Raw genomic sequence first — 27,931 nt, forward strand, 5'->3', positions numbered from 1 at the left:
AGGCGGGCCGGCTGGCTCAGCGGGGCAAGCCGAGGGACTCAGGGTCCTCCCGGTGCCCGGGCCGTGCAGAGCCGCGCCACTGAGCCGGAGGAACGGACAGGCCCCTCTGGGAGCAAAACCCCACACGCCCAGCGGGCCACCTGCACTGGCGGCCTCTCGGGCAGCCCCGGGAAAGCCTAAAGCCAGGGGCACTAGCTGACGCCCAGGGAAGGCTTACCGTCCGGACGCTCCCGTCAGCGAGGTGCCCGTTCCGGGCCACACTTCTTCCGGCCGTACCGCAAACCGCAGGCACTCGGGGGCCAGGGAGGCCTTCTTCTCTCGGCCGACCGCGAGCCTGGCGTGGCCACTGCACCTGAGAAAGGGGGAGCAATCGCCCGCGGGCGTGACCAAGCTACCCAGGGGCTCCGCTCGCCACGCCGGGCAGAACGAGTCCGTGACTACGCCTTGCGTCTGTCTGCCTGTCCTGTCCCTCGGCCCCTTGGGGCTGCCTGCGGACGGGCAACAAGCCACGGGCGCAGGGCACTGTGGGAGCAGGAGCGCGTGCCTCTTCGTGCGCACGGAGGGTCGTGTGTGCTGGGAGGCTGGGCTACGCGGTGTAGGGGGCTGCTGAGCCGGGCGGCCTGGGTGGTCCCTGCAAGGGCACGCGTGCCTGGTGCGCAGGCCCTGGCCCCGGCGTCGCGCCAGGCGACGGCACAGGCCCGGTGGCCTTGCACCCCAGGGAGCCGCGCTGGACGCCTCTGGGCCACTGACGTTGGCCAGGCTTTCCCCCTCCCAAACACTCTCCGGCCACGCGGTGCCCACCGACCTCCACACGCATCCGTGCCCGCCGCTGCCCACCCATTCCACGTGCACCGTGGAAGCCAGCACTGGATGGAACTTCAGGGGTCCCAGGAAAACCCAAAAACTGCCCACAGGGAGTCTGGCCGCCCTGGCCCGCAGGCTACGGGGCAGAGGACGAGGCAGAGCCCTCCCAGGCGGCCACGGGGCAAACGGTGCCCCCACCTCTCCCCTCTGCCAGAAGGGCCGGGGCGGCTAGGCTGCACGGGCCCGGCCCCCAACTAACGCCGGCGCCAAAGCCCACCGAGCCGCGCGCGCGTTCTCTACCAGGGTGGCGGCGAGGCCACGGCCCCTGGGCGCCAGGGCCCCGGCCCGCGAGGGAACGAGCATTCCCTGGGCGGCCCGCTCCGTGGGAGTGTGTTCCCACCTGCATGGAAATTCCCTCCCGCCAACTCTGCCAAATGGACCCCGCCGCCGACGGCCGGAAGCTGCAGGGAGGGCAGCCGCAGACAGGCTTTGACCTTTGCAAGGTTGCGGCCCGCGGCAGGCGACGCCCGCGGCAGGCGACGCACGTGGCCCCCGCCCACGGCCCAGGAACACCAGCGTGGCCCTCACAGGGGACACGAGGGCTGCAGCCCCGCAGGCCAGGGCCACAGCGAGAGGAGATCACGTCGCCCTCGCAAGGGGAGACGGACCTCTGCCAAGCGGCCCGCGGGGCCGCGGCACCGCGCCTGGCCTCAGGGCTCGCAGACCCGCGCCTGCCTGCCAGGTCACCGCAGAGGAATCTGCGGCCCACCCGAGAGGACGGGAGACACACTGTGCCCGACTCCAAGGGACAGTCCCTCCCGGGGTGTCACTTTCGCCCCACCAGCTCCGTGCCCGAGGAGACAATGCCTCCGTGGCAGGCCCTGCCCGGGGCGGGGGGTAGCTTCTTTGGCCGGGGCCCTGTGGAAAGCCCCTGTTGAAAGGCCACCACCCCTGGGCGCCCTTCCTCCGGAGACCAGAGGCCAGGAGGGCCCTGAGGAGGGGGACCGCCGTGCCACACCGGTGCACCCTGAAGCCGGCCCTGGGAGCCCCTAGCTGTGCCATCGACGGGGGGAGGCCGCAGGCCTCCGCGTAACCCACGACTGACGTGGGAACGCAACGAGGCACCAGGGCTGAGCAGGCCCGGGCACTCCCCCAGGGCGCGGTCCCCTCCGGACCGTGCCACTACCGTTCTGGCCTTCGGCCGGCACGGCATGCCGACTTCACCCTGGGCCCGAAGCGCCGGCGCCACTCGCCGCCTTGTGTGGCCGCCGGGCAGGGCCGATGTTTCCAACCTGGCCGGTGCCGCAGCCCGGCCTCTTGCCTTGGCCCAGAAGGCCGAGCCAGGGGCCGCTCCACGTACGTCAGTGAGAGAAAGGGCTCGTCCAGGGATGGCCGCCGCCTCGGGCTGGGGCTCCCGCGCCCCCCCACGGCCTGCCAGCCTTGCCACGCTCGGCCCCTCAACACACACCGCCGCGCGCTTAGGCCCGCACAGCCGTCCGGGCCCTCGCAGGCCCCAGCCCTCGACTCCCAAGGGCCGGTGCCACAAGACACGCCGTTGAAGCCCTAGGCCTTGGGGGACCAGCTGCCCCACTCGACCCCAGTCGCCAGCCACCGCCCGCAGGCCCTGCCAGCCAGGTCCCTGCCCGCGGCTCCCAGGGCCCGTGCCACAGACACGCCTTTGAAGTCCTAGGCCTTGGGCACCAGCTGCCCGCCTCGACCTCAGAGGCCGCTCATTGCCCTCAGGCCCTGCGAGCCGTGGAAAGCCTGCTAAGGCGGGGAAACGGCTCCCTGACCCGGAGGCACCCCGCGAGCCTCTCCCAGGCGCAGGCCGTGGGTGCTGGTGCTTGAAGCAGTGTGGCCAACGGGAAGCCTGCTGTCCCTGACGCTTACCTTCCCTGGGGCGGACAACGTGCTGGACCTCAGTTTCGATGAGAACGACGGGAGGGAGTTCTCACTCATTTTGTTCAGCTTTTCCAAGGAATGCTGTTGAGGGAGTCATCATCGATCCGAGCACATTCAGGGCCGCCTGGCCGGCTGACCCAGGCGGGCCGGCTGGCTCAGCGGGGCAAGCCGAGGGACTCAGGGTCCTCCCGGTGCCCGGGCCGTGCAGAGCCGCGCCACTGAGCCGGAGGAACGGACAGGCCCCTCTGGGAGCAAAACCCCACACGCCCAGCGGGCCACCTGCACTGGCGGCCTCTCGGGCAGCCCCGGGAAAGCCTAAAGCCAGGGGCACTAGCTGACGCCCAGGGAAGGCTTACCGTCCGGACGCTCCCGTCAGCGAGGTGCCCGTTCCGGGCCACACTTCTTCCGGCCGTACCGCAAACCGCAGGCACTCGGGGGCCAGGGAGGCCTTCTTCTCTCGGCCGACCGCGAGCCTGGCGTGGCCACTGCACCTGAGAAAGGGGGAGCAATCGCCCGCGGGCGTGACCAAGCTACCCAGGGGCTCCGCTCGCCACGCCGGGCAGAACGAGTCCGTGACTACGCCTTGCGTCTGTCTGCCTGTCCTGTCCCTCGGCCCCTTGGGGCTGCCTGCGGACGGGCAACAAGCCACGGGCGCAGGGCACTGTGGGAGCAGGAGCGCGTGCCTCTTCGTGCGCACGGAGGGTCGTGTGTGCTGGGAGGCTGGGCTAGGCGGTGTAGGGGGCTGCTGAGCCGGGCGGCCTGGGTGGTCCCTGCAAGGGCACGCGTGCCTGGTGCGCAGGCCCTGGCCCCGGCGTCGCGCCAGGCGACGGCACAGGCCCGGTGGCCTTGCACCCCAGGGAGCCGCGCTGGACGCCTCTGGGCCACTGACGTTGGCCAGGCTTTCCCCCTCCCAAACACTCTCCGGCCACGCGGTGCCCACCGACCTCCACACGCATCCGTGCCCGCCGCTGCCCACCCATTCCACGTGCACCGTGGAAGCCAGCACTGGATGGAACTTCAGGGGTCCCAGGAAAACCCAAAAACTGCCCACAGGGAGTCTGGCCGCCCTGGCCCGCAGGCTACGGGGCAGAGGACGAGGCAGAGCCCTCCCAGGCGGCCACGGGGCAAACGGTGCCCCCACCTCTCCCCTCTGCCAGAAGGGCCGGGGCGGCTAGGCTGCACGGGCCCGGCCCCCAACTAACGCCGGCGCCAAAGCCCACCGAGCCGCGCGCGCGTTCTCTACCAGGGTGGCGGCGAGGCCACGGCCCCTGGGCGCCAGGGCCCCGGCCCGCGAGGGAACGAGCATTCCCTGGGCGGCCCGCTCCGTGGGAGTGTGTTCCCACCTGCATGGAAATTCCCTCCCGCCAACTCTGCCAAATGGACCCCGCCGCCGACGGCCGGAAGCTGCAGGGAGGGCAGCCGCAGACAGGCTTTGACCTTTGCAAGGTTGCGGCCCGCGGCAGGCGACGCCCGCGGCAGGCGACGCACGTGGCCCCCGCCCACGGCCCAGGAACACCAGCGTGGCCCTCACAGGGGACACGAGGGCTGCAGCCCCGCAGGCCAGGGCCACAGCGAGAGGAGATCACGTCGCCCTCGCAAGGGGAGACGGACCTCTGCCAAGCGGCCCGCGGGGCCGCGGCACCGCGCCTGGCCTCAGGGCTCGCAGACCCGCGCCTGCCTGCCAGGTCACCGCAGAGGAATCTGCGGCCCACCCGAGAGGACGGGAGACACACTGTGCCCGACTCCAAGGGACAGTCCCTCCCGGGGTGTCACTTTCGCCCCACCAGCTCCGTGCCCGAGGAGACAATGCCTCCGTGGCAGGCCCTGCCCGGGGCGGGGGGTAGCTTCTTTGGCCGGGGCCCTGTGGAAAGCCCCTGTTGAAAGGCCACCACCCCTGGGCGCCCTTCCTCCGGAGACCAGAGGCCAGGAGGGCCCTGAGGAGGGGGACCGCCGTGCCACACCGGTGCACCCTGAAGCCGGCCCTGGGAGCCCCTAGCTGTGCCATCGACGGGGGGAGGCCGCAGGCCTCCGCGTAACCCACGACTGACGTGGGAACGCAACGAGGCACCAGGGCTGAGCAGGCCCGGGCACTCCCCCAGGGCGCGGTCCCCTCCGGACCGTGCCACTACCGTTCTGGCCTTCGGCCGGCACGGCATGCCGACTTCACCCTGGGCCCGAAGCGCCGGCGCCACTCGCCGCCTTGTGTGGCCGCCGGGCAGGGCCGATGTTTCCAACCTGGCCGGTGCCGCAGCCCGGCCTCTTGCCTTGGCCCAGAAGGCCGAGCCAGGGGCCGCTCCACGTACGTCAGTGAGAGAAAGGGCTCGTCCAGGGATGGCCGCCGCCTCGGGCTGGGGCTCCCGCGCCCCCCCACGGCCTGCCAGCCTTGCCACGCTCGGCCCCTCAACACACACCGCCGCGCGCTTAGGCCCGCACAGCCGTCCGGGCCCTCGCAGGCCCCAGCCCTCGACTCCCAAGGGCCGGTGCCACAAGACACGCCGTTGAAGCCCTAGGCCTTGGGGGACCAGCTGCCCCACTCGACCCCAGTCGCCAGCCACCGCCCGCAGGCCCTGCCAGCCAGGTCCCTGCCCGCGGCTCCCAGGGCCCGTGCCACAGACACGCCTTTGAAGTCCTAGGCCTTGGGCACCAGCTGCCCGCCTCGACCTCAGAGGCCGCTCATTGCCCTCAGGCCCTGCGAGCCGTGGAAAGCCTGCTAAGGCGGGGAAACGGCTCCCTGACCCGGAGGCACCCCGCGAGCCTCTCCCAGGCGCAGGCCGTGGGTGCTGGTGCTTGAAGCAGTGTGGCCAACGGGAAGCCTGCTGTCCCTGACGCTTACCTTCCCTGGGGCGGACAACGTGCTGGACCTCAGTTTCGATGAGAACGACGGGAGGGAGTTCTCACTCATTTTGTTCAGCTTTTCCAAGGAATGCTGTTGAGGGAGTCATCATCGATCCGAGCACATTCAGGGCCGCCTGGCCGGCTGACCCAGGCGGGCCGGCTGGCTCAGCGGGGCAAGCCGAGGGACTCAGGGTCCTCCCGGTGCCCGGGCCGTGCAGAGCCGCGCCACTGAGCCGGAGGAACGGACAGGCCCCTCTGGGAGCAAAACCCCACACGCCCAGCGGGCCACCTGCACTGGCGGCCTCTCGGGCAGCCCCGGGAAAGCCTAAAGCCAGGGGCACTAGCTGACGCCCAGGGAAGGCTTACCGTCCGGACGCTCCCGTCAGCGAGGTGCCCGTTCCGGGCCACACTTCTTCCGGCCGTACCGCAAACCGCAGGCACTCGGGGGCCAGGGAGGCCTTCTTCTCTCGGCCGACCGCGAGCCTGGCGTGGCCACTGCACCTGAGAAAGGGGGAGCAATCGCCCGCGGGCGTGACCAAGCTACCCAGGGGCTCCGCTCGCCACGCCGGGCAGAACGAGTCCGTGACTACGCCTTGCGTCTGTCTGCCTGTCCTGTCCCTCGGCCCCTTGGGGCTGCCTGCGGACGGGCAACAAGCCACGGGCGCAGGGCACTGTGGGAGCAGGAGCGCGTGCCTCTTCGTGCGCACGGAGGGTCGTGTGTGCTGGGAGGCTGGGCTAGGCGGTGTAGGGGGCTGCTGAGCCGGGCGGCCTGGGTGGTCCCTGCAAGGGCACGCGTGCCTGGTGCGCAGGCCCTGGCCCCGGCGTCGCGCCAGGCGACGGCACAGGCCCGGTGGCCTTGCACCCCAGGGAGCCGCGCTGGACGCCTCTGGGCCACTGACGTTGGCCAGGCTTTCCCCCTCCCAAACACTCTCCGGCCACGCGGTGCCCACCGACCTCCACACGCATCCGTGCCCGCCGCTGCCCACCCATTCCACGTGCACCGTGGAAGCCAGCACTGGATGGAACTTCAGGGGTCCCAGGAAAACCCAAAAACTGCCCACAGGGAGTCTGGCCGCCCTGGCCCGCAGGCTACGGGGCAGAGGACGAGGCAGAGCCCTCCCAGGCGGCCACGGGGCAAACGGTGCCCCCACCTCTCCCGTCTGCCAGAAGGGCCGGGGCGGCTAGGCTGCACGGGCCCGGCCCCCAACTAACGCCGGCGCCAAAGCCCACCGAGCCGCGCGCGCGTTCTCTACCAGGGTGGCGGCGAGGCCACGGCCCCTGGGCGCCAGGGCCCCGGCCCGCGAGGGAACGAGCATTCCCTGGGCGGCCCGCTCCGTGGGAGTGTGTTCCCACCTGCATGGAAATTCCCTCCCGCCAACTCTGCCAAATGGACCCCGCCGCCGACGGCCGGAAGCTGCAGGGAGGGCAGCCGCAGACAGGCTTTGACCTTTGCAAGGTTGCGGCCCGCGGCAGGCGACGCCCGCGGCAGGCGACGCACGTGGCCCCCGCCCACGGCCCAGGAACACCAGCGTGGCCCTCACAGGGGACACGAGGGCTGCAGCCCCGCAGGCCAGGGCCACAGCGAGAGGAGATCACGTCGCCCTCGCAAGGGGAGACGGACCTCTGCCAAGCGGCCCGCGGGGCCGCGGCACCGCGCCTGGCCTCAGGGCTCGCAGACCCGCGCCTGCCTGCCAGGTCACCGCAGAGGAATCTGCGGCCCACCCGAGAGGACGGGAGACACACTGTGCCCGACTCCAAGGGACAGTCCCTCCCGGGGTGTCACTTTCGCCCCACCAGCTCCGTGCCCGAGGAGACAATGCCTCCGTGGCAGGCCCTGCCCGGGGCGGGGGGTAGCTTCTTTGGCCGGGGCCCTGTGGAAAGCCCCTGTTGAAAGGCCACCACCCCTGGGCGCCCTTCCTCCGGAGACCAGAGGCCAGGAGGGCCCTGAGGAGGGGGACCGCCGTGCCACACCGGTGCACCCTGAAGCCGGCCCTGGGAGCCCCTAGCTGTGCCATCGACGGGGGGAGGCCGCAGGCCTCCGCGTAACCCACGACTGACGTGGGAACGCAACGAGGCACCAGGGCTGAGCAGGCCCGGGCACTCCCCCAGGGCGCGGTCCCCTCCGGACCGTGCCACTACCGTTCTGGCCTTCGGCCGGCACGGCATGCCGACTTCACCCTGGGCCCGAAGCGCCGGCGCCACTCGCCGCCTTGTGTGGCCGCCGGGCAGGGCCGATGTTTCCAACCTGGCCGGTGCCGCAGCCCGGCCTCTTGCCTTGGCCCAGAAGGCCGAGCCAGGGGCCGCTCCACGTACGTCAGTGAGAGAAAGGGCTCGTCCAGGGATGGCCGCCGCCTCGGGCTGGGGCTCCCGCGCCCCCCCACGGCCTGCCAGCCTTGCCACGCTCGGCCCCTCAACACACACCGCCGCGCGCTTAGGCCCGCACAGCCGTCCGGGCCCTCGCAGGCCCCAGCCCTCGACTCCCAAGGGCCGGTGCCACAAGACACGCCGTTGAAGCCCTAGGCCTTGGGGGACCAGCTGCCCCACTCGACCCCAGTCGCCAGCCACCGCCCGCAGGCCCTGCCAGCCAGGTCCCTGCCCGCGGCTCCCAGGGCCCGTGCCACAGACACGCCTTTGAAGTCCTAGGCCTTGGGCACCAGCTGCCCGCCTCGACCTCAGAGGCCGCTCATTGCCCTCAGGCCCTGCGAGCCGTGGAAAGCCTGCTAAGGCGGGGAAACGGCTCCCTGACCCGGAGGCACCCCGCGAGCCTCTCCCAGGCGCAGGCCGTGGGTGCTGGTGCTTGAAGCAGTGTGGCCAACGGGAAGCCTGCTGTCCCTGACGCTTACCTTCCCTGGGGCGGACAACGTGCTGGACCTCAGTTTCGATGAGAACGACGGGAGGGAGTTCTCACTCATTTTGTTCAGCTTTTCCAAGGAATGCTGTTGAGGGAGTCATCATCGATCCGAGCACATTCAGGGCCGCCTGGCCGGCTGACCCAGGCGGGCCGGCTGGCTCAGCGGGGCAAGCCGTGGGACTCAGGGTCCTCCAGGTGCCCGGGCCGTGCAGAGCCGCGCCACTGAGCCGGAGGAACGGACAGGCCCCTCTGAGTTGCAAATCCTACTTGCCCTTCCGACCACCTTCATTTGATGCCTCTCAGGCGTTTTTTGGAAAGTCTAAAGCCAGCAGCACCACTGAGACTATAGACGCCTTACCCCCACGGTGCTGCTTTCGTGAATTTGTACATAGTGGGGCACACTTCTTTCGGGAGATACGCTAGCCACCGGCAGTCGGGGGCCAGAGATGCATTCTTCTCTCATTCGAAGGGGAGCTTGGCATGTCGACTGCACCTGAGAAAAGTGGAGCAATCGCCTGTGGGCATGGGCAATTTACCCAGGGTGTCCAGTCTCTACACAGGGCAGAAGGAATCCATTACCATGACTTGCGCCTCTCTGCCTGTTCTTTTCCTCAGTCCCTTGGGGCAGCCTGCAGATATGCAAGAAGCTGTGGGTTCAGGGGACTGTAGGAGCACGAGCATGTATCTCTTCATGTGTATGGAGGGTCTGAGTGCACTGGGAAGTTGGTTTACTTGGTATGTGTTGCCGCTCTGCCGTTTGAGCCTATGGCCCCCCAAGAGCAGGCCTGGTGTGCCGATCCTGGCCCTGGCGTCCCACCACACAAAGGTACAGGACTGGTGGCCTTGCACACCAGGGAGCCATGTTGGATGCCTCTGGGCCACTAACGTTGGTTAGGGTTTCCCTCTCCCAAAGCCACTCTGGCCAAGCAGTGCCCTCGGCCCGGACATGCATCCTCTTCCTCCACTGGCCACCCTGTCATTGTGGACCGTGGACCCCAGCACAGGATGGAAACTCAAGGGTCCAAGGAAAACCTAACAACCACCCACAGTTAGGCCAGCCACCCTGGCCTGCAGCTACGGGGCTGAAGCCAAAGCTGAGCCCTCCGAGGCACCCACACAACAACAGGTGCATTTCTTCTCCACTCTGCCAGAATGCCCTGAATGGCTAGGCTACATGGTCCTAGCCTCCACCGAATATGGTGCCAAATGCGACCGAACCATGGGCGCTTTCTTGCCCATGGTGTCAGTAAGTCCAGGGCCAGTGGGCACCAGGGCCCTAGGCTGCAATGGAACGAGCATCCACTGGGCTGCCCGTCCTCAGGAGTGTGTTCCTGTTTTCACAGAAAGTCCCTTCGTTGCCCTTATCCCAACGGACGCCCCCATCAGTGTCAGGATGCTCCAGGGACAGCAGCTGCCCCCAGGCTTTGGCCTTTGCAAGGATGTGGCCCTCTGTAGGCGATGTGGCCCATTCTGACAGGCTAGGAACACCAGCGTGGCCCTTACAGAGAGCGCTAGATTGTAGCCCCACAGGACAGGGTCACAATGAGAGGAGAATACATCTCCTTCCCACGGGGAGGCAGATGTCTTCCAAATAGCCCATGGGGCCAAGGTACTGGGCTTGCCCTCAGACCTCACAGGCCCGTGCCTGACCGCAAGGCCATCGCAGAGTAGTCTGCAGCCCACCAGAGAGGACATGAGACACACTGTGCCCGAGTCCAAGTGAGACTCAGAATATCCCTTTCACCTCACCAGTACCGTGACAAGGAGACAAGGTCTCTGGCCGGGGTAGCTTCTTTGACCAGAGCCCTGCTGAAAGCCCCGAGGAACACAACCACTGGGTACCCTTCCTCAGGAGTCAAGAAGCCAGGAGGGCCCTCAAGAGGGGGACCGCCGTGCCATACCCGTGCACCCTGAAGCCAGCCCTGGGAGCCACACTTTGCCATCGTCAAGAGGAGGCCTGAGGCCTCTGCAGAACCCATGAAAGACCTGGGAACGCTATGACACACTTGAGCTGAGCAGGCTCATGCGGTCTCCCAGGGCACAGCCCTCTCTGGACTGTGCCATTATTATCCAGGCAAATGGCCAGCACAGAAACTTGTATTCTGCCCTGGGCACGAAGTGCTGGCACTGTTTGCCACCTTGTTTGTCGCCTGGTAGGGCTGAGGATGCCACACTGGCAGGTACTGCAGCCTGGCTTCCTGCTTTAGCCCACCAGCCAGAGTAGGTGCCTGCTCCACATATGTCAGGGAAAGAAAGGGCTCATCCAGGGATCACTGCTGCCTTGGGCTGGGCCTCTGCACCCCCACCCACAGGCCAGGCAAGCTTGCCATGCTTGGCCTCTCAACACACACTGCCACGAGCTTATGCTGTGGGGCCATCCTGGCCTACACAGGTCCCAGCCCTCGATACCCCAGGCTGGTGCCACAGACACGCCTTTCAAGTCCAAGGCCTTGGGGACCAGCTGCTCCAGTGACCCCAGTCGCCAGCCATTCCCCTCAGGACCTGCATGCCTTGGAAACCCTGCTCAGGTGGTAAATGCCTCCCTGACCATGAGTCCCCCGTGAGGCTCTCCTAGGCAGAGGCTGTGGGTGCTGGTGCTTGAAGGAGTGTGACCAAGGGGAAGCCTGCTGTCCCTGACGCTTACCTTCCCTGGGGTAGACAATGTGCTGGACCTCAGTTTCGATGAGAAAGACGGTAGGGAGTTCTCACTCATTTTGTTCAGCTTTCCAAGGAATGCTGTTGAGGGAGTCATCATCGATCCGAGCACATTCGGGGCCACCTGCACAGCCAACCCTGGTGGGCCAGATGGCTCAGCGGGACAAGCTGAAGGACTCAGGGTCTTCCCATGGCCCAGGACGTGCAGAGCCATTAAAGGACAGGCCCCTCTGGGTTCAAAACCCCACATGTCCTGCCAGCAACCTTCCTTAGTGGCCTTTTGGACAGGCTTGCGAAAGCATAAAGCCAGCAGCACAACTGATACGGAGATGGCTTACCGTCTTCTCGCTCCAGTCAGCAAGATGCCCGTCGCGGGCAACACCTCTTCCAGCAGTCCTGCCAACCACAGGCACTCGGAGACCAGGGAGGCCTTCTTCTCTCTGCTGATGGCGAGCCTGGTGTGTCCACTGCACCTGAGAAAGGGGGAGCAATCACCCGCGGGCGTGACCAAGCTACCCAGGGGCTCCGCTCGCCACACAGGTCAGAGGAATCTGTGACTATGCCTTGCGTCTGTCTGCCTGTCCTGTCCCTCGGCCCCTTGGGGCTGCCTGCAGATGGGCAACAAGCCACGGGCGCAGGGCACTGTAGGAGCAGGAGCATGTGCCTCTTCGTGTACATGGAGGGTCATGTGTGCTGGGAGGCTGGGCTAGGGGGTGTATGGGGCTGCTGAGTTGGGACGCCTGAGTCCCTGCAAGGGCATGCATGCCTGGTGTGCAGATCCTGGCCCCGGTGTCCTGCCAAGCAATGGCACACGCTCAGTGGCCTTGCACACCAGGGAGCCATGTTGGATGCCTCTGGGCCACTAACGTTGGGCAGGTTTTCCCTCTCCCAAAGCCACTCTGGCCAAGCAGAGCCCTCTGGCCCAGACACGCATCCTCTCCCACCACTAGCCACCCTGTCAACGTGGACCATGGACTCCAGGACGGGATGGAAACTCAGGAGTCAAAGGAAAACCCAACAACCACCCGTAGGGAGTTTGGCCGCCCTGGTCCTCAGGCTACGGGGCAGAAGCCAATGCAGAGCCCTCCAAGACAGCCACACGACAACAGCTGCCTGCTTCTCTTCACTCTGCCAGTATGCCCTGAGTGGCCAGGCTACACCGGTCTTGTCTCCACTGAATCCAGTGCCAATCCTGACCAAACCACAGGCGCTTTCTCGCCCGGGGCATGGGCGAGGCCAGGTCCAGTGTGCGCCAGGGTCCCAGGCACAAGGGAAATAGCATCGCACAGAAAGTCCCTCTGGTGCCCTCCGCCCAACACAGGCCCCTGTCAGTGGCAGGATGCTCTAGGGAGGGCAGCTGCCCACAGGCTTTGGCCTTTGCAAGGATGTGGCCCTCTGCAGGTGACGTGGCCCCTTCCCACGGCCCAGGAACACCATTATGGCCCTCACAGAGAGCGCTAGGCTACAGCCCCACAGCCCAGGGGCACACTGAGAGGAGAACACATCTTGTTCCCAAGGGGAGGCTGACCTTTTCCAAGCGGCCCATGGGGCCAAGGTACTACACCTGGCCTCAGAACTCTCATGCCCGCCTGGCTGCCAGGCCACCACAGAGGAATCTGTGGCCCACCCAAGAGGACGTGAAACACACTGTGCCCGACTCCAAGGGAGAGACCATCAAAGAGTATCACTTTTGCCTTACCAGCAAGGTGCCAAGGAGACAAGGTTTTTGTGGCAGGCCCAGCCAGAGTAGCTTCTTTGGCCAGGGCCCTGCTGAAATCCCTGAGGAACACCACCACTGGGCACCCCTCCTCTGGAGCCCAGCAGCCAGGAGGGCCCTCAGGACGGAGACCGCCGTGCCACACCAGTGCACCCTGAAGCTGGCCCTGGGAGCTACACTTTGCCATCCACAAGAGGAGGCCGCAGGCCTCCACGTAACCCACGACTGACCTGGGAACGCAACAAGACATCAGGGCTGAGTAGGCCCAGGCACTCCCCCAGGGCGTGGTCCCCTTTGGACCGTGCCATTACCTTCCAGGCCTTTGGCCAGCACGGCATCCTGACTTCCACCCTGGGCCCGAAGCACTGGCACTGTTTGCTGCCTTGTGTGGCACCTGGCAGGGCCGATGTTCCCAACCTGGTAGGTGCCACATCCTGGCCTCTTGCCTTGGCCCAGAAGCCCAAGCCAGGGGCCGCTCCACATACGTCAGTGAGAGAAGGACTTGTCCAGGGATTGCTGCTGCCTCAGGCTGGGGCTCCCGCGCCCCCCATGGCCTGCCAAACTTGCCATGCTTGGCCTCTCAACACACCCTGCCATGAGCTTATGCCGTGGGGCCATCCTGGCACACACAGGACCCAGCCCTCGACACCCTGGGCCGGTGCCACAGACATGCCTTTCAAGTCCAACGCCTTGGGGACCAGCTGTCCCAGTGACCCCAGTTGCCGGCCATTCCCCTCAGGACCTGCATGCCTTGGAAACCCTGCTCAGGTGGTAAATGCCTCCCTGACCATGAGCCACCAGCGAGGCTCTCCCAGGCGGAGGCCATGGGTGCTGGTGCTTGAAGGAGTGTGACCAAGGGGAAGCTGTCCCTGACGCTTACCTTCCCTGGGGTAGACAACGTGCTGGACCTCAGTTTTGATGAGAAAGACGGTAGGGAGTTCTCACTCATTTTGTTCAGCTTTCCAAGGAATGCTGTTGAGGGAGTCATCATCGATCCGAGCACATTCGGGGCCACCTGCACAGCCGACCCTGGTGGGTCAGATGGCTCAGCAGGACAAGCCGAAGAACTCAGGGTCTGCCCACCACCCGGGCCGTGCAAAGCCTTGACACTGAGCCAGAGGAATAGTCAGGCCCCTCTGGGATCAAAACCCCACACGCTCTGGGGGCAACCTTCATTAGCGGTCTCTTCGACAAGTTCCCGAAGTCTAAAGCCAGCAGCACAGCTGACGCTGGAGATGGCTTACCGTATGGGTGCTCCTGTCGGTAAGATTCCCATAGCAGGGCACACCTTTTCCAGCGGTCCCGCCAATCACAGGCACTTGGGGGCCAGGGAGGCCTTCTCTCGACCAACGGCGAGCATGGCCTGTCCAATGCACCTGAGAAAAGAGAACAATCGCCCGTGGGAGTGAGCAAAGTACCCAGGGGCTCCCCTCACCACACAGGATGGAATGAATCCATGACCAAGCCTTGTGCCTCTCTGCCTGTCCTGTCCTTCAGTCTTTTGGGGCTGCCCGCAGATGGGCAAGAAGCCGCAGGCGCAGGGGACTGTAAGAGCAGCAGCATGTGCCTGTTCCTGTGCATGGAGTGTCAGTGTGTGCTGGGAGTTTCGGCTAGGGGGCATGTGTGGCCGCTCTACCATGAGGGCCTGGGGCCTTGCAAGAGCACCCGTGGTGCACAGATCTTAGTCCCAGTGTCCCGCCAGGCAACGGCACAGGACCAGTGGCCTTGCACTCCAGGGAGCCATGTTGGACGCCTCTGGGCCACTAGCATTGGGCAGGGTTTCCCTCTCCCAAAGCCACTCTGGCCAAGCAGCACCCACCAGTCCAGACACGCATCCTCTTCCGCCACTAGCCACCCTGTCAATGTGGACCATGGACACCAGCACGGGATGGAAAAACCGCCCACAGGGAAGCTGGCTGCCCTGGCCCACAGGCTACAGGGCCGAAGCCAACACAGAGGCCTCTGAAGTCACCACACGACAAGAGCTGCCTGCTCCTCTCCACTCTGCCAGAATGCCCTCAGCGTCTAGGCTACACGGGCCTAACCCCCACCGAATCAGGTGCCAAACCCAACTGAACCACAGGCACTTTCTTGCCTGAGGTATTGGTGAGGCCAGGGCCAGTGGGAACCCAGGCCCTGGCCCACAAAGAAGCGAGCATTCCCTCGGCTGCCTGGTCCATGGGAGTGTGTCCCCACCTGCATGGAAAGTCCCTCCAGAGCCCTCCATCCAATGGACGCCCCTATCAGCAGAAGGATACTCCAGGAAGGGCAGCCTCCCATGGGCTTTGGCCTTTGCAAGGATGTGGCCCTCTGCAGGAGATGTGGCCCCTTCCCACAGCCCAGAAACACCAGCGTGGCCCTCACAGAGAGCCCTAGGCTGCAGCTCTGCAGGCCAGGGACACACTGAGAGGAGAACACATCTCCTTCCCAAAGGGAGGCGGACGACTGTCAAGCGGCCCATGGGGCCGAGGCACAAGCGCCTGGCTTCAGAGCTAGCAGGCCAGTGCCTGGCTGCCAGGCCACCACAGAGGGGTCTGTGGCCCACCCGAGAGGATGTAAGACACACTGTGCCAAATAAGGGACAGAATATCCCAGAGTATCACTTTCACCTCACCAGCTCTGTGCCAAGCAGACAGGTCTCTGTGGCACACCCAGCCGGGGTAGCTTCTTTGGCCAGGACCCCACTGAAAGGCCCAAGGAACACCACAAATGGGTGCCCTTCCTTGGGAACCCAGGGGCCAGGATTGCCCGCAGGAAGGGGAACGCCATGCCTCACCTGTGCACTTTGAATCTGGCCCTGGGAGCCACGTGTTGCCCTCTGCAATAGGAGGACTGATGCCTCCGTGGAAACCATGAATGACCCGGGAACTCAACAAGACACCTGAGCTGAGCAGGCCCATGCGGTCTCCCAGGGCGCAGCCCTCTCTGGACTGTGCCATTACCATCGAGGCAAATGGCCAGCACAGCAACTTGTATTCCGCCCTGGGCATGGAGTGCTGGCACTGCTTGCTGCCTTGTTTGTTGCTGGGTAGGGCCGAGGATGCCAAGCTGGCAGGTGCCACAGCCTGGCTTCCTGCCTTAGCCCACCAGCCCAAGCCAGGAGCCCACTCCATGTATGTCAGTGAGAGAAAGGACTCATCCAGGGATCGCCATTGCCTCAGGCTGGGGCTCCACGCCCCCACCCTTGGACCAGGTAAGCTTGACATGCTTGGCCTCTCAACCCACACCTCCACGAACTTATGCCCCAGGGTCTGTTCTGGCCTAGTCTCCAGCCCTTGACTCCCCGTTCTGGTGCCACAGACATGCCTTTGAGTCCAAGGCCTTGGGGTCCAGCGGCCCCACTGACCCCAGACACCAGTCATTGCCCTCAGGACCTCTGTGCCTTGGAAACCCTGCTCAGGTGCCTCCCTGACCATGAGTGCCCCGCGAGGCTCACCTAGGCAGAGGCCATGGGTGCTGGTGCTTGAAGGAGTGTGACCAAGGGGAAGCCTGCTGTTCCTGACGCTTACCTTCCCTGGGGCAGACAATGTGCTGGACCTCAGTTTCGACGAGAAAGACGGTAGGGAGTTCTCACTCATTTTGTTCAGCTTTCCAAGGAATGCTGTTGAGGGAGTCATCATCGATCCGAGCACATTTGGGGCCACCTGCACAGCCGACCCATGTGGACTGGGTAGCTCAGCGGGACAAGCCGAGGGACTCAGGGTCCACCCGCAGCCCAGGTCATGCAGAGCCACGCCACTGAGCCAGAGGAACGGGCAGGCCCCTCTGGCATCAAAACCCCACACGCCCTGCTGGCAACCTTCACTGGTGGCCTCTTGGGCAGGCCCGCGAAAGCCACGGTAGAAGCTTAAACTGAGGAAGGCTTACCGTCTGGTCACTCCCGTCGGCAAGGTGCCCATAGTGGGGCATACTTCTTCTGGTGGTCCTGCCAACCACAGGCACTCGGGGGCCAGGAAGGCCTTCTTCTCTTGGCCGATGGCAAGCCTGACATGTCCACTGCACCTGAGAAAAGGGGAACAGTCACCCGTGGGAGTGAGCAAGGTACCCAGGGCCTCCACTCACCACACAGTGCAGAAGGAATCCATGACCAAGCCTTGTGCCTCTCTGCCTGTCCTGTCCCACGGCCCCTTGGGGCTGCCTGCGAATAGGCAAGAAGCCGCGGGCACAGGGGACTGTAGGAGCAGGAATGTGTGCCTCTTCTTGTGTGTGGAGGGTCAGTGTGCGCTGGGAGGTTGGGCCAGGGGTGTGTGTGGCTGCTCCGCCATGCAGGCCTGGGGCCCTCCACGGACACACCTGGTGCGCAGATCCTGGCCCCGGAGTCCTGCCACGCAACAGCACAGGACTGGTGGCCTTGCACACCACGGAGCCTCCTTGGACAATTCTGGGCCACTAACGTTGGGCAGGGTTTCCCTCTCCCAAAGCCACTCTGGCCAAGAAGCGCCCACTGGCCCAGACACCCATCCACTCCCACAGCTGGCCACCCTGGCAACTTGGACGCCAGCACGGGATGGAAACTCAGGGGTCAAAGGAAAACCCAAAAACTGCCTGCAGGGAGGCTGGCCACCCTGGCCTCCAGGCTATGGGGCAGAGGCCAACGCAGAGCCCTCTGAGGTGGCCACACGACAACAGGTGCCCACTCCTGTCCACTCTGCCAGAATGACCTGAGCAGCATGGGCCTTGCCCCCACCAAACACTAGTGACAATCCCGACTGAACCACAGCTGCATTCTAGCCCAGCGTGTCAGCAAGGCCAGGGCCAATGGATGCCAGGGCCCTGGCCTCCAAGGGAACGAGCATCCCCTGGGCTGCCCAGTCCATGGGAGCGTGTTCCTGCCCGCATGGAATTACTCTCTGGCACCCTCTGCCCAACGGATTTCCCTGTTGGCCGCAGGATGCTGCAGCGTGGGCATCCGCAGACAGGCTTTGGCCTTTGCAAGGATGCAGCCCACTGCAGGCAACATGTCCCCTTCCCATGGTCCAGGAACACCAGTGTGGTCCTCACAGTGAGCACAAGGGCTGCAGCCCCACAGGCCAAGGGTACAGTGAGAGAAGACATCTCTGTCACAAAGGGAGGCCAACCCCTTCCCAACTCCATGTGCTGCCATGGCACTGTGCCTGGCCTTGTAGCTCTCAGGCCCCCGCCCGGCTGCAAGGCCACCACAGAGGAGTCTCTAACCCACCAGAACAGACATGGAACAACTGTGTCAAGTCCAACCTCGTAGAGTAACTCTTTCACCTCCCCAGCTCTGTGACCGCAGAGACAAGGTCTCCATGGCAGGACTGGCTGGCAATAAGTTCTTCATGCAGGGCCCACTGAAAGGCATGATGAACACTGCTGCTGGGTGCCCTTCCTTGGGAGCCCCAGGGCCAGGAGTGCACACAGGAGTGGGACCGCAGTGGCTAATCTGTGCACCCTGAGGCCGGCCCTGGTAGACATGCTTCACCCCCTGAGAGGAGGCCTGAGCCTTCCCAGGAACCCACAACTGACCTGGGAACACCATGAGACACTAGATCTGAGCAGGCCTCTGGAATCACCCAGGGTGCAGTCCTCTGCAGACCGTGCCTTTACCGTCCAGTCCAACGGTCAGCACAGCATCTTGACTTCCACCCTGGGCCCAAAACACAGGCATTGCTTGCCAACTCGTGTGTGGACCGGGATTTATTCACAAGGTGGCACGTGTTGCAAACCAGACTTATGCCTTGGCCCACCACCCCAAGCCATGGGCCACTCCACATATGCCAGCGAGGGAAGGTGCTCATCCAGGAATCCCATCTGGCTCAAGCTGGGGTTCCCCGCAAGGCTAGGCAAGCTCCCACGCTTGGCAACTCAACACTCTCGGCCATGAGCTATACCCGAGGTGCCATCCTGGCCCACACAGGTCCCTGCCCTCAGCTCCCAGGGCTGGCATCAAAGTCATGCCATTGAAATCCTAGTAGGCCTTGGGGACCAGTTGCCCCACACGACCCCAGACACTGGCCATCCCCCTCAGGACCTGCGAGCCCTGGATGTCCCAGTAAGCTGGGGAAACAGTTCCTGGACCGTGAGGCCTCAGGAAACCTCTCCCATGCTGAGGTCCTCGGTGATGGTAGTTGAAGGAGTGTGACCCAGGGGAAGCTGCTGTCCTCACGCTTATGTTCCCTGGGGCAGATAACATGCTGGACCTCAATTTCGATGAGAATGACTATAGTGAGTTCTCACTCTTTTTGTTCAGCTTTCCACGGAATGGTGTTGATGGAGGCATCATCTATCTGAGCACATTTGGGGTTGCCTGGCTAACTGAACCAGGCAGGCTGGGAAGCTCGGAGAGATAAGACTATGGCCTCAGAGACTTCCAGAAACATGAGCCAGGCAGAGCCACACCACTGAGCCAGTAGGACTATCAAGCCCCTCTAGGAGTCAACTCTACACATGTGGAGAAAAATCCTTGGGATTCTCTCTCTCCCTTTCCTCTTTCCCTTCTCATGTGCATGCTCTGTTACTTTCACAAAATAAATAAATCAAGTTTAAAAAAATTAAAGATGCCCTAAATAAATGTAAAAGAGATATCATATTTATAGACTGGCAGATTCAACATAGGAAAATTGTTCATTATACCCACAGTTTTCTAAAGATCTTATGCAATAGCTATTAAGATTAGAGCAGAATTTTTTGTAGATATAGGCTGATTTAAAAATATATATATATATATATATATACATATGCAAAGGTATAACCAAAGCAGTTTTTGATAAGGAAGAATTATGTTAGAGAAATCAAACTATAGTTAAAAAATATTATAAATATACATTAATCAAGGAGTAGGCACAGAGATGTATAGGACAGATTTCAGAAACGGATCCATATAAAATGTCCATTTGTTTTTTCACAAAGATACAAGAAGAACTCAATTTGCTTATCAGCAAATGGTGTTAGAATAATTATCATACAACACCAAGGACAAAACAAAAACAAAAAAATCAAAACAAAGCCTCAAACTAATCCTCACACCATATACAAAAATTAACTCAAGATAGGCATGCCTGAGTAGCTTGGTAAGCTAAGCATCCAACTTTGGTTCAAATCATGATTTCAAGGTTCATGGGATCGAGCACCATATCAGGGTCTATACTGACAGCTCAGAACCTACAGCCTGATTCAGATTCTGTGTCTCCCTCTCTCTCTGTCCCTCCTCCACTTGCACTCTATCTCTCTCTCACACACACAAATAAATAAACACTGAAAAATCAATTCAAAATGAATATAGGTCTAAATTATACATCTTTATGAAACACTAAACTATAGGAGATATCCTAAGAGAAAATCCTTATGACCTGGAGTTAGCTATTAAACATGCAACCAAAAATATAAACCTATCTTGTGAGAAATACACTGTTAGAGGATGAAAACAATAAGCCGCAGACTATGAAAAAATACTTAGAAATCACGTATCTAACACAAAAAACTTTCATGGTATATGGCGAACTCTCTAATTTCAGCATAAGAAAATAACAATCCTGTTAGAAAAAGTGCAAAAATATAAACTGAAACTTAAAGAAGATACATGGGTGAGAAGCACAAAATGAATGTCCAATATCATTATTCTTTAGAATGGTGCACACAGTTTTTGTTTTATTCTCAAATTATTATCTAAATTCTAGTTAACATGCACTGAAGTACTGGTTTCAGGAGTAGATTTCAGTAATTCCTCACTTACATACAACAGCATAAGTGCCCTCCTTAATACCCAACCCTCATCTGGCCCATCCTCCTCAACTTCTCTCCATTAACACTCAGTTTGCTAAGAGTCTCTTGCAGTTTCTTTACCTCTCTTTTTTCTTCACCTCACCTCCCAAATGTTTATCTGCTTTGTTTCTTAAATATCACATGAGTGAAATCCTGTGATACCCGTCTTTCTCTGACTTATTTCACTTGCATAATACATTAGTTCCATCCACATTTTTGCAAATGGCAAGATTTCTTTCTTTTTGATGGCAGAGTAATATTCCATTTTACACACACACACACACACACACACACACACATTCATTCATCTTTGGGCTCTTTCCATAGTTTGACTATTGTTGAAAATGCTGCTATAAACATCAGAGTGTATGTACACTTTTAAATCTGTATTTTTTATACTTTGGGTAAATAGTAATGCAATTGCTATGTTGTAGGGTGGTTCTATTTTTTTTGAGGAACCTCCCTGTTTGAAAGTGGCTGCACCAGTTGGCATTCCCACCAACAGTGCGATAGGGTTCCCCTTTCTCCTCATCCTCGCCAACATCTGTGGTTTCTTGTGTGGTTAATTGTGGCCGTTCTGACATGTGTGAGGTGGTATTGCATTATGGTTTTGATTTGTATTTCCCTGATGAGCATCTTTTCATTTGGCTATTAGTCATCTGGATGTCTTCTTTGGAAAAATGTCTATTCATGTCTTCTGCCCATTTCTTAACTGGATTGTTTTTTAGGTTCTGAGTTTGATACGCACATTATAGATTTTGCATACTAGCCTTTATTAGATAGGTCATTTACAAATGTCTTGTCCCATTCTGTAGGCTGCCTTTTATTTTTGTTGATTTTTTCCTTCACTGTGTAGAAGATTTTAATCTTGATGAAGTCCCAACAGTTTATTTCTCCTTTTGTCTCCATTGCATCTAGTGATGTGTCTAGGAAGAAGTTGCTATGGCTGAGGTCAAAGACATTGGTGTCTATGTTCTCCTCTTGATTTTCATGCTTACGGTCTCACATTTAGCTCTCACCCATCTCAAATTTATTTTTGTGTATGGTATAAGAAAACAGTCCAGTTTCATTCTTCTGCTTGTTGCTGTCCAGTTTTCCCAAAACCATTTGTTGAAGAGACTGTCTTTTTTTCCATTGGATATTCTTTCCTGCTTTGTCGAAGATTACTTGAAAATATAGCTGTGGGTCCATTTCTGGGTTTTCTATTCTGTTCCATTGATGTATATGTGTCTATTTTTGTGCTAGTACCATACTGTCTTGATGACTACAGCTTTGTAATATAGCTTGAAGTCCGGAATCATGATGCCTCCAGCTTTTCTTTACCTTTTCGGGATTGCTTTGGAAATTTGTGCTGTGTGTGTGTGTGTGTGTGTGTGTGTGTGTGTGTGAGATTCCATACAAATTTTAGGATTATCTGTTCTAGATCTGTGAAAAAATGTTGGTGGTATTTTAATAGGGATTGCATTAAACGTGTAGATTGCTTTTGGTAGTATAGATATTTTAACAATGATTGTTCTTCCAACCCATGAACACAGAATGTTTTCCATTTCTTGATCTTCAGAGAGTGTGGGTAGCTCAGTCAGTAGAGCATCCAACTCTTGACTTTGGCTCTGGTCATAATCTCAGTTCATGAGTTCAGGCCCTACATCAGACTCTGCACTGATAGTGTGGAGTCTGCTTGGGATTCTTTCACACACCAACCCCTGCTCTCTGCCTCTTCCTTTCTTTCTCTATTAATTAATTAAAAAAATACAAAGTACAGATCTTCTACCTCTTTGGTTAGGTTTATTCTTAGGTATCTTATGGGTTTTGATGTCATTGTAACTGGGATTGATTCTTTTATTTCTTTTTCTGCTGCTTCATTATTTGTGTATACAATTCAACATATTTCTTTTTTCTTTCTTTAACATTTATTCATTTTTGAAAGGCAGAAGAGAGACAGAGCATGAATGGGGAAGGAGCAGAGAGAGAGGGAGACACAGAAACAGAAGCAGGTTCCAGGCTCCGAGCTATCAGCACAGAGCCCAACGTGGGGCTCGAACTCACGGACCATAAGATCATGACCTGAGACGAAGTCAGCCACTTAACCAACTGACGCACCCAGGCGCCCCTAAAATTCAACATATTTCTGTATGTTGATTCTATATCCTGTGACTTTGCTGAATTCAAGTGTTAGTTCTATCAATTTTTTTGGTGGAGACTTTTGGGTTTTCTACATTGAGCATCACATCATCTGCAAATAGTGAAAGTTTGACTTCCTCCTTGCCAATGTGCATCTCTTTTATTTCTTTTTGTTTGAGTACTGAGGCTAAAACTTCCAGGACTATGTTAAATAGTACTGGTGAGACTGGACATCCCTGCCTTTTTCCTGACCATAGGGTTCTTATCCTTTATTTTATCAATGTGGTGTATTACACTGATTGATTTGTGAATATTGAACCAGCCCTGAAAGCCCAGGAATAAACCCCACTTGACTGTGATGAATAATTCCTCTAATGTACTGTTGTATTTGATTTTCTAGTATCTTGTTGAGAATTTTTGCATCCATGTTCATCAGGGATATTGGCCTGTAATTCTCCTTTTTAGTGGGATCTTTGGTTTTGGGATCAAGGTAATGCTAACTTCATAGAAGACTTTTGGATGTTTTTCTTCCATTTATATTTTTGGAACAGTATGAGAAGAAAGGTATTACCTATTCATTATTTTTTATTAATTTATTTTTTAAATTTACATCCAAGTTAATTAGCATATAGTGCAACAATGATTTAAGGAGTAGATTCCTTAATGCCCCTTACCCATTTAGTCTATCCCCCTTCCCACAACCCCTCCAATGACCCTCAGTTTGTTCTCCATATTTCAGAGTCTCTTATGTTTTGTCCCAGGTATTACATCTTCTTTAAATGTCTGGTAAAACTGCCTTGGGAAGTCATTGGGCCCTGGTCTTTTGTTTATGAGGAGATTATTTTTAACATTTTATTTATTTTTGAGAGAGAAGAATACAAACAGGGGAGGGGCCGAGAGACAGGGAGACAGAAGATCTGAAGCAGGCTCTGCACTGACAGCAGCAAGCCTGATGTGGGGCTCAAACTCACAAACTGTGAGATCATGACTTGGGCCAAAGTTGATACTCAACCAACTGAGCCACCCAAGGGCCCCTATTGGGGGATTTTTGATTACTGATTCAATTTATTTGCTGTTTATGGGTCTGTTACAATTTTCTATTTCTCCTATTTCAATTTTGGTAGTTTGTATTTTTCTAGAAATTTTCCCATTTCTTCCAAATTGCCCTTCCAAAGTTTATTTGTATATAATTTTTTATAATATTCCCTTATGATCATTTGTATTTCTGTGGTATTTGTTGTAATATCTCCCCTTTCATTTGTGATTTTATGTATTCGGGTCCTTTCTCTTTCCTTTTTGAAAATTCTGGCAAGGGGTTTATCAATTTTATTAATTCTTCATAGAACCAGCTCTTAGTTTCATTGATCTGTTCTGTTTTTTGTTTGTTTGTTTCTATATCTTTTGTTTCTGCTCTAATCTTTATTATTTCACTTCTTTGGCTCCCTTTAAGCTTTATTTGCTGTTCCTTTTCTAGCTCTTTTAGGTATAAAGTTAGATTGTGTATTTGATACTTTTCTTCCTTATTGAGGCAGGCCTGTATTGCAATATACTTTCCTTTTAGGACTGCCTTTACTGCATTCCAAAGATTCTGGACTGCCATATTTTCATTTTTATTTGCTTCCATGTACTTTAATTGCTTCTTTAATTTCCTGGTTGACCCATTCATTCTTTAGTAGGATGCTATTTTTTATGTTATTTATTATTTTGAGAGGTGGGGGGGTTGCATAGGGAAGAGACAGATAATCCCAAGAAGTCTCCACACTGTCGGCACAGAGCCCAACATAGGGCTTGGTCCCAAAAATCACTAGTTCATGACCGGAGCCAAAATCAAGAGTCAGGCACTTAACTGACTGAGCCATTTTAGCCCCTAGCTTCCATGTATTTGTGGTCTTTCCAATTTTTTTCCTTGTGGTTGACTTCCAGTTTCATAGTGTTGTGGTCTGAAAATATGCACAGAATGATCTTGATCTCTTTGTACTGGTTGAGGGCTGATTTGTGACCCAGTGTGTGATCTATTGTGGAGAATGTTCCATGTGCACTGGAAAAGAATGTGTAAGAATCTGTTTCTTAGGATAAATTGACTGTAGGGGAAAAGCTCTTATTTTTTCCCCACTGAGGATGATATTACCTGTGGGTCTCTCATATATAGCCTTTATGATGTTGAGGTACCTTCCCTCTATCCCTACTTTGTTGAGGGTGATTATCAAGAATGGATGCTGTATGTTGTCAAATGCTTTTCTTGAATTTTCTTGTATCTGTTAAGTACATCTGGTCCAGTGTGTCATTAAAAGTCACTGGTTTCTTGTTAATTTTCTGGCTAGATTATGCACACACATTTTAAAATGGCTAAAGTAAGGGGTGCCTGGGTGGTTCAGTCAGGTAAGCATTTGACTTCCACTCAGGTCATGATCTCACAGTTCATGGGTTTGGGCCCCACATCAGGCTCTGAGCCATCAGCACAGCCTGCTTCAGATTCTGTCTCCCTCTCTCTCTGCCCCTCCCCTCACTTGCACTGTCTCTCTTTCAAAAATAAATAAATATTAAAAAATTTTTAAATGGCTAAAGTAAAACATATTGACACATAAAGTGCTCATAAAGATGCAGAGCAACAGGATGTCCTATGCATTTCTGTCAGGAATATAAAATGATCTCAAAACTTAGGAAAATATTTAGGCAGTTTCTATTAAATTAAACATACTCACCACACAATATAGCAAAACTCAATAATGAATATTTACTGTATAGAAAATGTTGGCAAAATATGTCCCAATGGCCAACTGCCACTTTTGTAAGTAAAGTTTCATGGGAACACAGCCACACTCATTAATTTAAGCTGCAGTAACTGATATGTGTACTCTGTGACAGGGACTGTATGGCCCTGAAATCTAGACAGTGTATTATCTGACACTTCAAGAAAAAGTTTGCTGATCCCTGCTATTGAAAACAACTTAGGTTTGCAGAGAAACCTATAGATGAATTTTCATAGCAGTTTTACTCATAATAGACCCAAACTGGAAACAACGCGAATGCCATTCAATGGATGAATGGATAAATAAATGGTGTACATCCATATAATGGACTATTGTTCTACAATAAAAAAGAGACTATTGATTCAAACTATAGCTTCAATGTATCTCGGGGGAATGATGCTTAGTAAAATATCCTAAAAGTTACATTAGGTATGATTTCATTTATCTAACATTCCCAAAAGACAAAACCATAGGAATAGAGAAAATTAATTAGTGTATACCAGGAGTAGGATATAACTGTAAAGGGATAAGGAAATTTGGGGAGTTAAAGGACAAAATACACAACAGTTCTGTATACTGATTTTGGTCATCAATACAAAAATCCACACCTGTTAAAACTCAAAGAAATATACACCAAAATAAAAAAAAAAACAGAATTTATAATAACTTAAAAAAGATTTTGATGTCAAAAGTAACAAGAATAAAATACCTTCAATATTAAGACTTCTGAATACCTAAGCACATTATCATAAGAGAAAAATGGATATGTAAATAAACACATGAAAAAATACTCAATTATATAAAAAATGTGAATAAATAAATACTACCTGATATTATTTGCTGAAATGCCTGTGTTAAAGAGGTAACACTCTTTTTGTAAAAGCTAGCTCTATGCCCAATGTGGGGCTTGAACTCACAACCCCAAAAATCAAGAGTAGTAAACTCTAGTGACTGAGCCAGCCAGGTGCCCCAAAGAGAGACTCTTGACACACCCTAAGAAAATCAATCATCAGACCCCAGGTAACACACAATCTATAGGACAATATTCCTAGAAGTGTATTAACCAATATTTAGACTAGTTTTATTTGATATTTCAAACTTTCAATTGAAGTATAATATAGATACAGCAAAGTGCATGCATTAAACTATAGAAATCAATAAATTTGCATCTTCCAAAAACAGCAGGTAATCAATAAACATATCCAGAAACAAACACTACCAGCATTTCAGAAACCACCCAGGTATCTTTCTCCATGACTATCTTTAACAGATATTATCTTCTTTGACCTATGTGTTAATTTTTACTATAGTTTTATAGTAAGCCTTAAAATAACATAGTGTAAAGTCTCTGACTTTATAAGTTTTTCAGAATATCTTTTGCTATTATAGTTATTTTACCTTTGACATTAATTTTAGAATGACCTTTTGATATCTACAAAGAAATTGCAATATTTTTTATTTGGATTATATTGAATCTACAAATGAAATTGGGGTAACTAACAGTTCCACTATTTTGAAACTTCTGACCCATAAACAGAATATATCTCTACTTTTATTTAGGTCTTCTTTGATAACTTGATCAGTGTTTTGCAAAGATACTGTACATATTTTATTGCATTACAGAAGTCCCTCATTTTTTGTGCTATTATAAATGGGATTTATCTCAAAGTCCAATTGTTTGTTGCTATTATATAGTAATATAATTGACTTTTGTATATTGGCCTTGTATCTTGCAAACTTGCTAAACTAAGTTTTCAGTTCTGGGAGTGTTATTGTAGGCTCTTTGGGATTTTCTAACATTAAGTAATTGAGTTTTCTGCAAAGAAATCTTTGTTTCTTACTTTGTGATCTTTATGCCTTTATTTACATTTCTTGCCCTGTTGCATGGTCATTACTGTACAGAACAATATAAATAGAAGTGATGGGAGAGGACATTGTTGTCTTGTTCCCAGTCTTGGAAGAAAGTACTTAGAAAAAAACACATTGGGTAGCACACTTTTAATACCTACCCTTAACAGCATAAATATTATATGTTGATATACTTCGGTACCTGGAGATAGCAGCTATGCACTGCAAACATACATTAATGTAAGTATTATATAAATATACAGATAGTAAAATCTAAAAGTGGGTATTTGTAGGATCATATTTATTAGACCAAATTATGTGCTAGTATTCCTTTCATTTACATTCATTCTCAATTTTTTTCTCAATTTTTTTTTTTAATAATGGAAGTTTTAGAGTCCATTTCAGTATCTGGTAGGGCTTTTTTATTTTCTGATTTTACAATTATTAGTGTTCATGGCTATTTTATTCATTATTATTGAGTTCATTTGAATTGTCTTGCTAGATTCTGGAGAAATAAATACACACATTAAAATACATACATACATAAACACATATATAAGCATAAAGAGAACACAAAAACAATTTCTCATCGAAACAATGTATGACAAGAACTTTATCAAGAAAAAAACCATTTATCTATTCCCAAAGTATGAACACCAAGCTCAAGGTAACATAAAACCTTCTATGTAATCATGCCAAGGAAGATACAGACTATTTCCCTTATTG

General features: G+C 55.5%; 1 protein-coding gene and 7 non-coding genes across 13 annotated transcripts in view; all 8 read right to left on the reverse strand.

Annotated features, from left to right (window-relative positions):
• LOC147580356 (uncharacterized) overlaps positions 1-27,931 on the reverse strand; it is a 141,139-nt gene that overhangs the window by 32,363 nt on the left and 80,845 nt on the right. For 3 of the 6 annotated variants that reach the window (XM_086711347.1, XM_086711349.1, XM_086711348.1), the window contains 8 exons: positions 16,632-16,766; positions 14,009-14,140; positions 11,386-11,520; positions 5,908-6,042; positions 5,540-5,632; positions 3,063-3,197; positions 2,695-2,787; positions 218-352 (listed from right to left, as the gene is read on the reverse strand). In XM_086711347.1, the coding sequence (XP_086567473.1) occupies positions 218-352; positions 2,695-2,787; positions 3,063-3,197; positions 5,540-5,632; positions 5,908-6,042; positions 11,386-11,520; positions 14,009-14,140; positions 16,632-16,673 (900 nt within the window). In that variant the 5' untranslated portion in view covers positions 16,674-16,766. Of the gene's footprint in view, positions 1-217; positions 353-2,694; positions 2,788-3,062; positions 3,198-5,539; positions 5,633-5,907; positions 6,043-8,384; positions 8,570-11,385; positions 11,521-14,008; positions 14,141-16,273; positions 16,366-16,631; positions 16,767-27,931 lie in introns of those variants that run through there. The other 3 variants (XM_086711350.1, XM_086711346.1, XM_086711351.1) reach the window with 2 other exon arrangements.
• Positions 2,719-2,812, reverse strand: LOC147580358 (small nucleolar RNA SNORD116). The gene has a single exon (XR_015253063.1). It is a non-coding gene; the product is annotated as a small nucleolar RNA SNORD116 (small nucleolar RNA).
• LOC147580359 (small nucleolar RNA SNORD116) lies at positions 5,564-5,657 on the reverse strand. Its single transcript, XR_015253064.1, has one exon. It is a non-coding gene; the product is annotated as a small nucleolar RNA SNORD116 (small nucleolar RNA).
• Positions 8,409-8,502, reverse strand: LOC147580360 (small nucleolar RNA SNORD116). Its single transcript, XR_015253065.1, has one exon. It is a non-coding gene; the product is annotated as a small nucleolar RNA SNORD116 (small nucleolar RNA).
• Positions 11,061-11,153, reverse strand: LOC112856637 (small nucleolar RNA SNORD116). Its single transcript, XR_003223191.1, has one exon. It is a non-coding gene; the product is annotated as a small nucleolar RNA SNORD116 (small nucleolar RNA).
• Positions 13,669-13,761, reverse strand: LOC112856638 (small nucleolar RNA SNORD116). The gene has a single exon (XR_003223192.1). It is a non-coding gene; the product is annotated as a small nucleolar RNA SNORD116 (small nucleolar RNA).
• On the reverse strand, positions 16,298-16,390 carry LOC112856639 (small nucleolar RNA SNORD116). Its single transcript, XR_003223193.1, has one exon. It is a non-coding gene; the product is annotated as a small nucleolar RNA SNORD116 (small nucleolar RNA).
• LOC112856640 (small nucleolar RNA SNORD116) lies at positions 18,922-19,014 on the reverse strand. The gene has a single exon (XR_003223194.2). It is a non-coding gene; the product is annotated as a small nucleolar RNA SNORD116 (small nucleolar RNA).

Source organism: Puma concolor, chromosome B3, assembly GCF_028749965.1.
Source record: "Puma concolor isolate L17-30 chromosome B3, mPumCon1.1.hap2, whole genome shotgun sequence".
Classification (NCBI taxonomy): domain Eukaryota; kingdom Metazoa; phylum Chordata; class Mammalia; order Carnivora; family Felidae; genus Puma; species Puma concolor.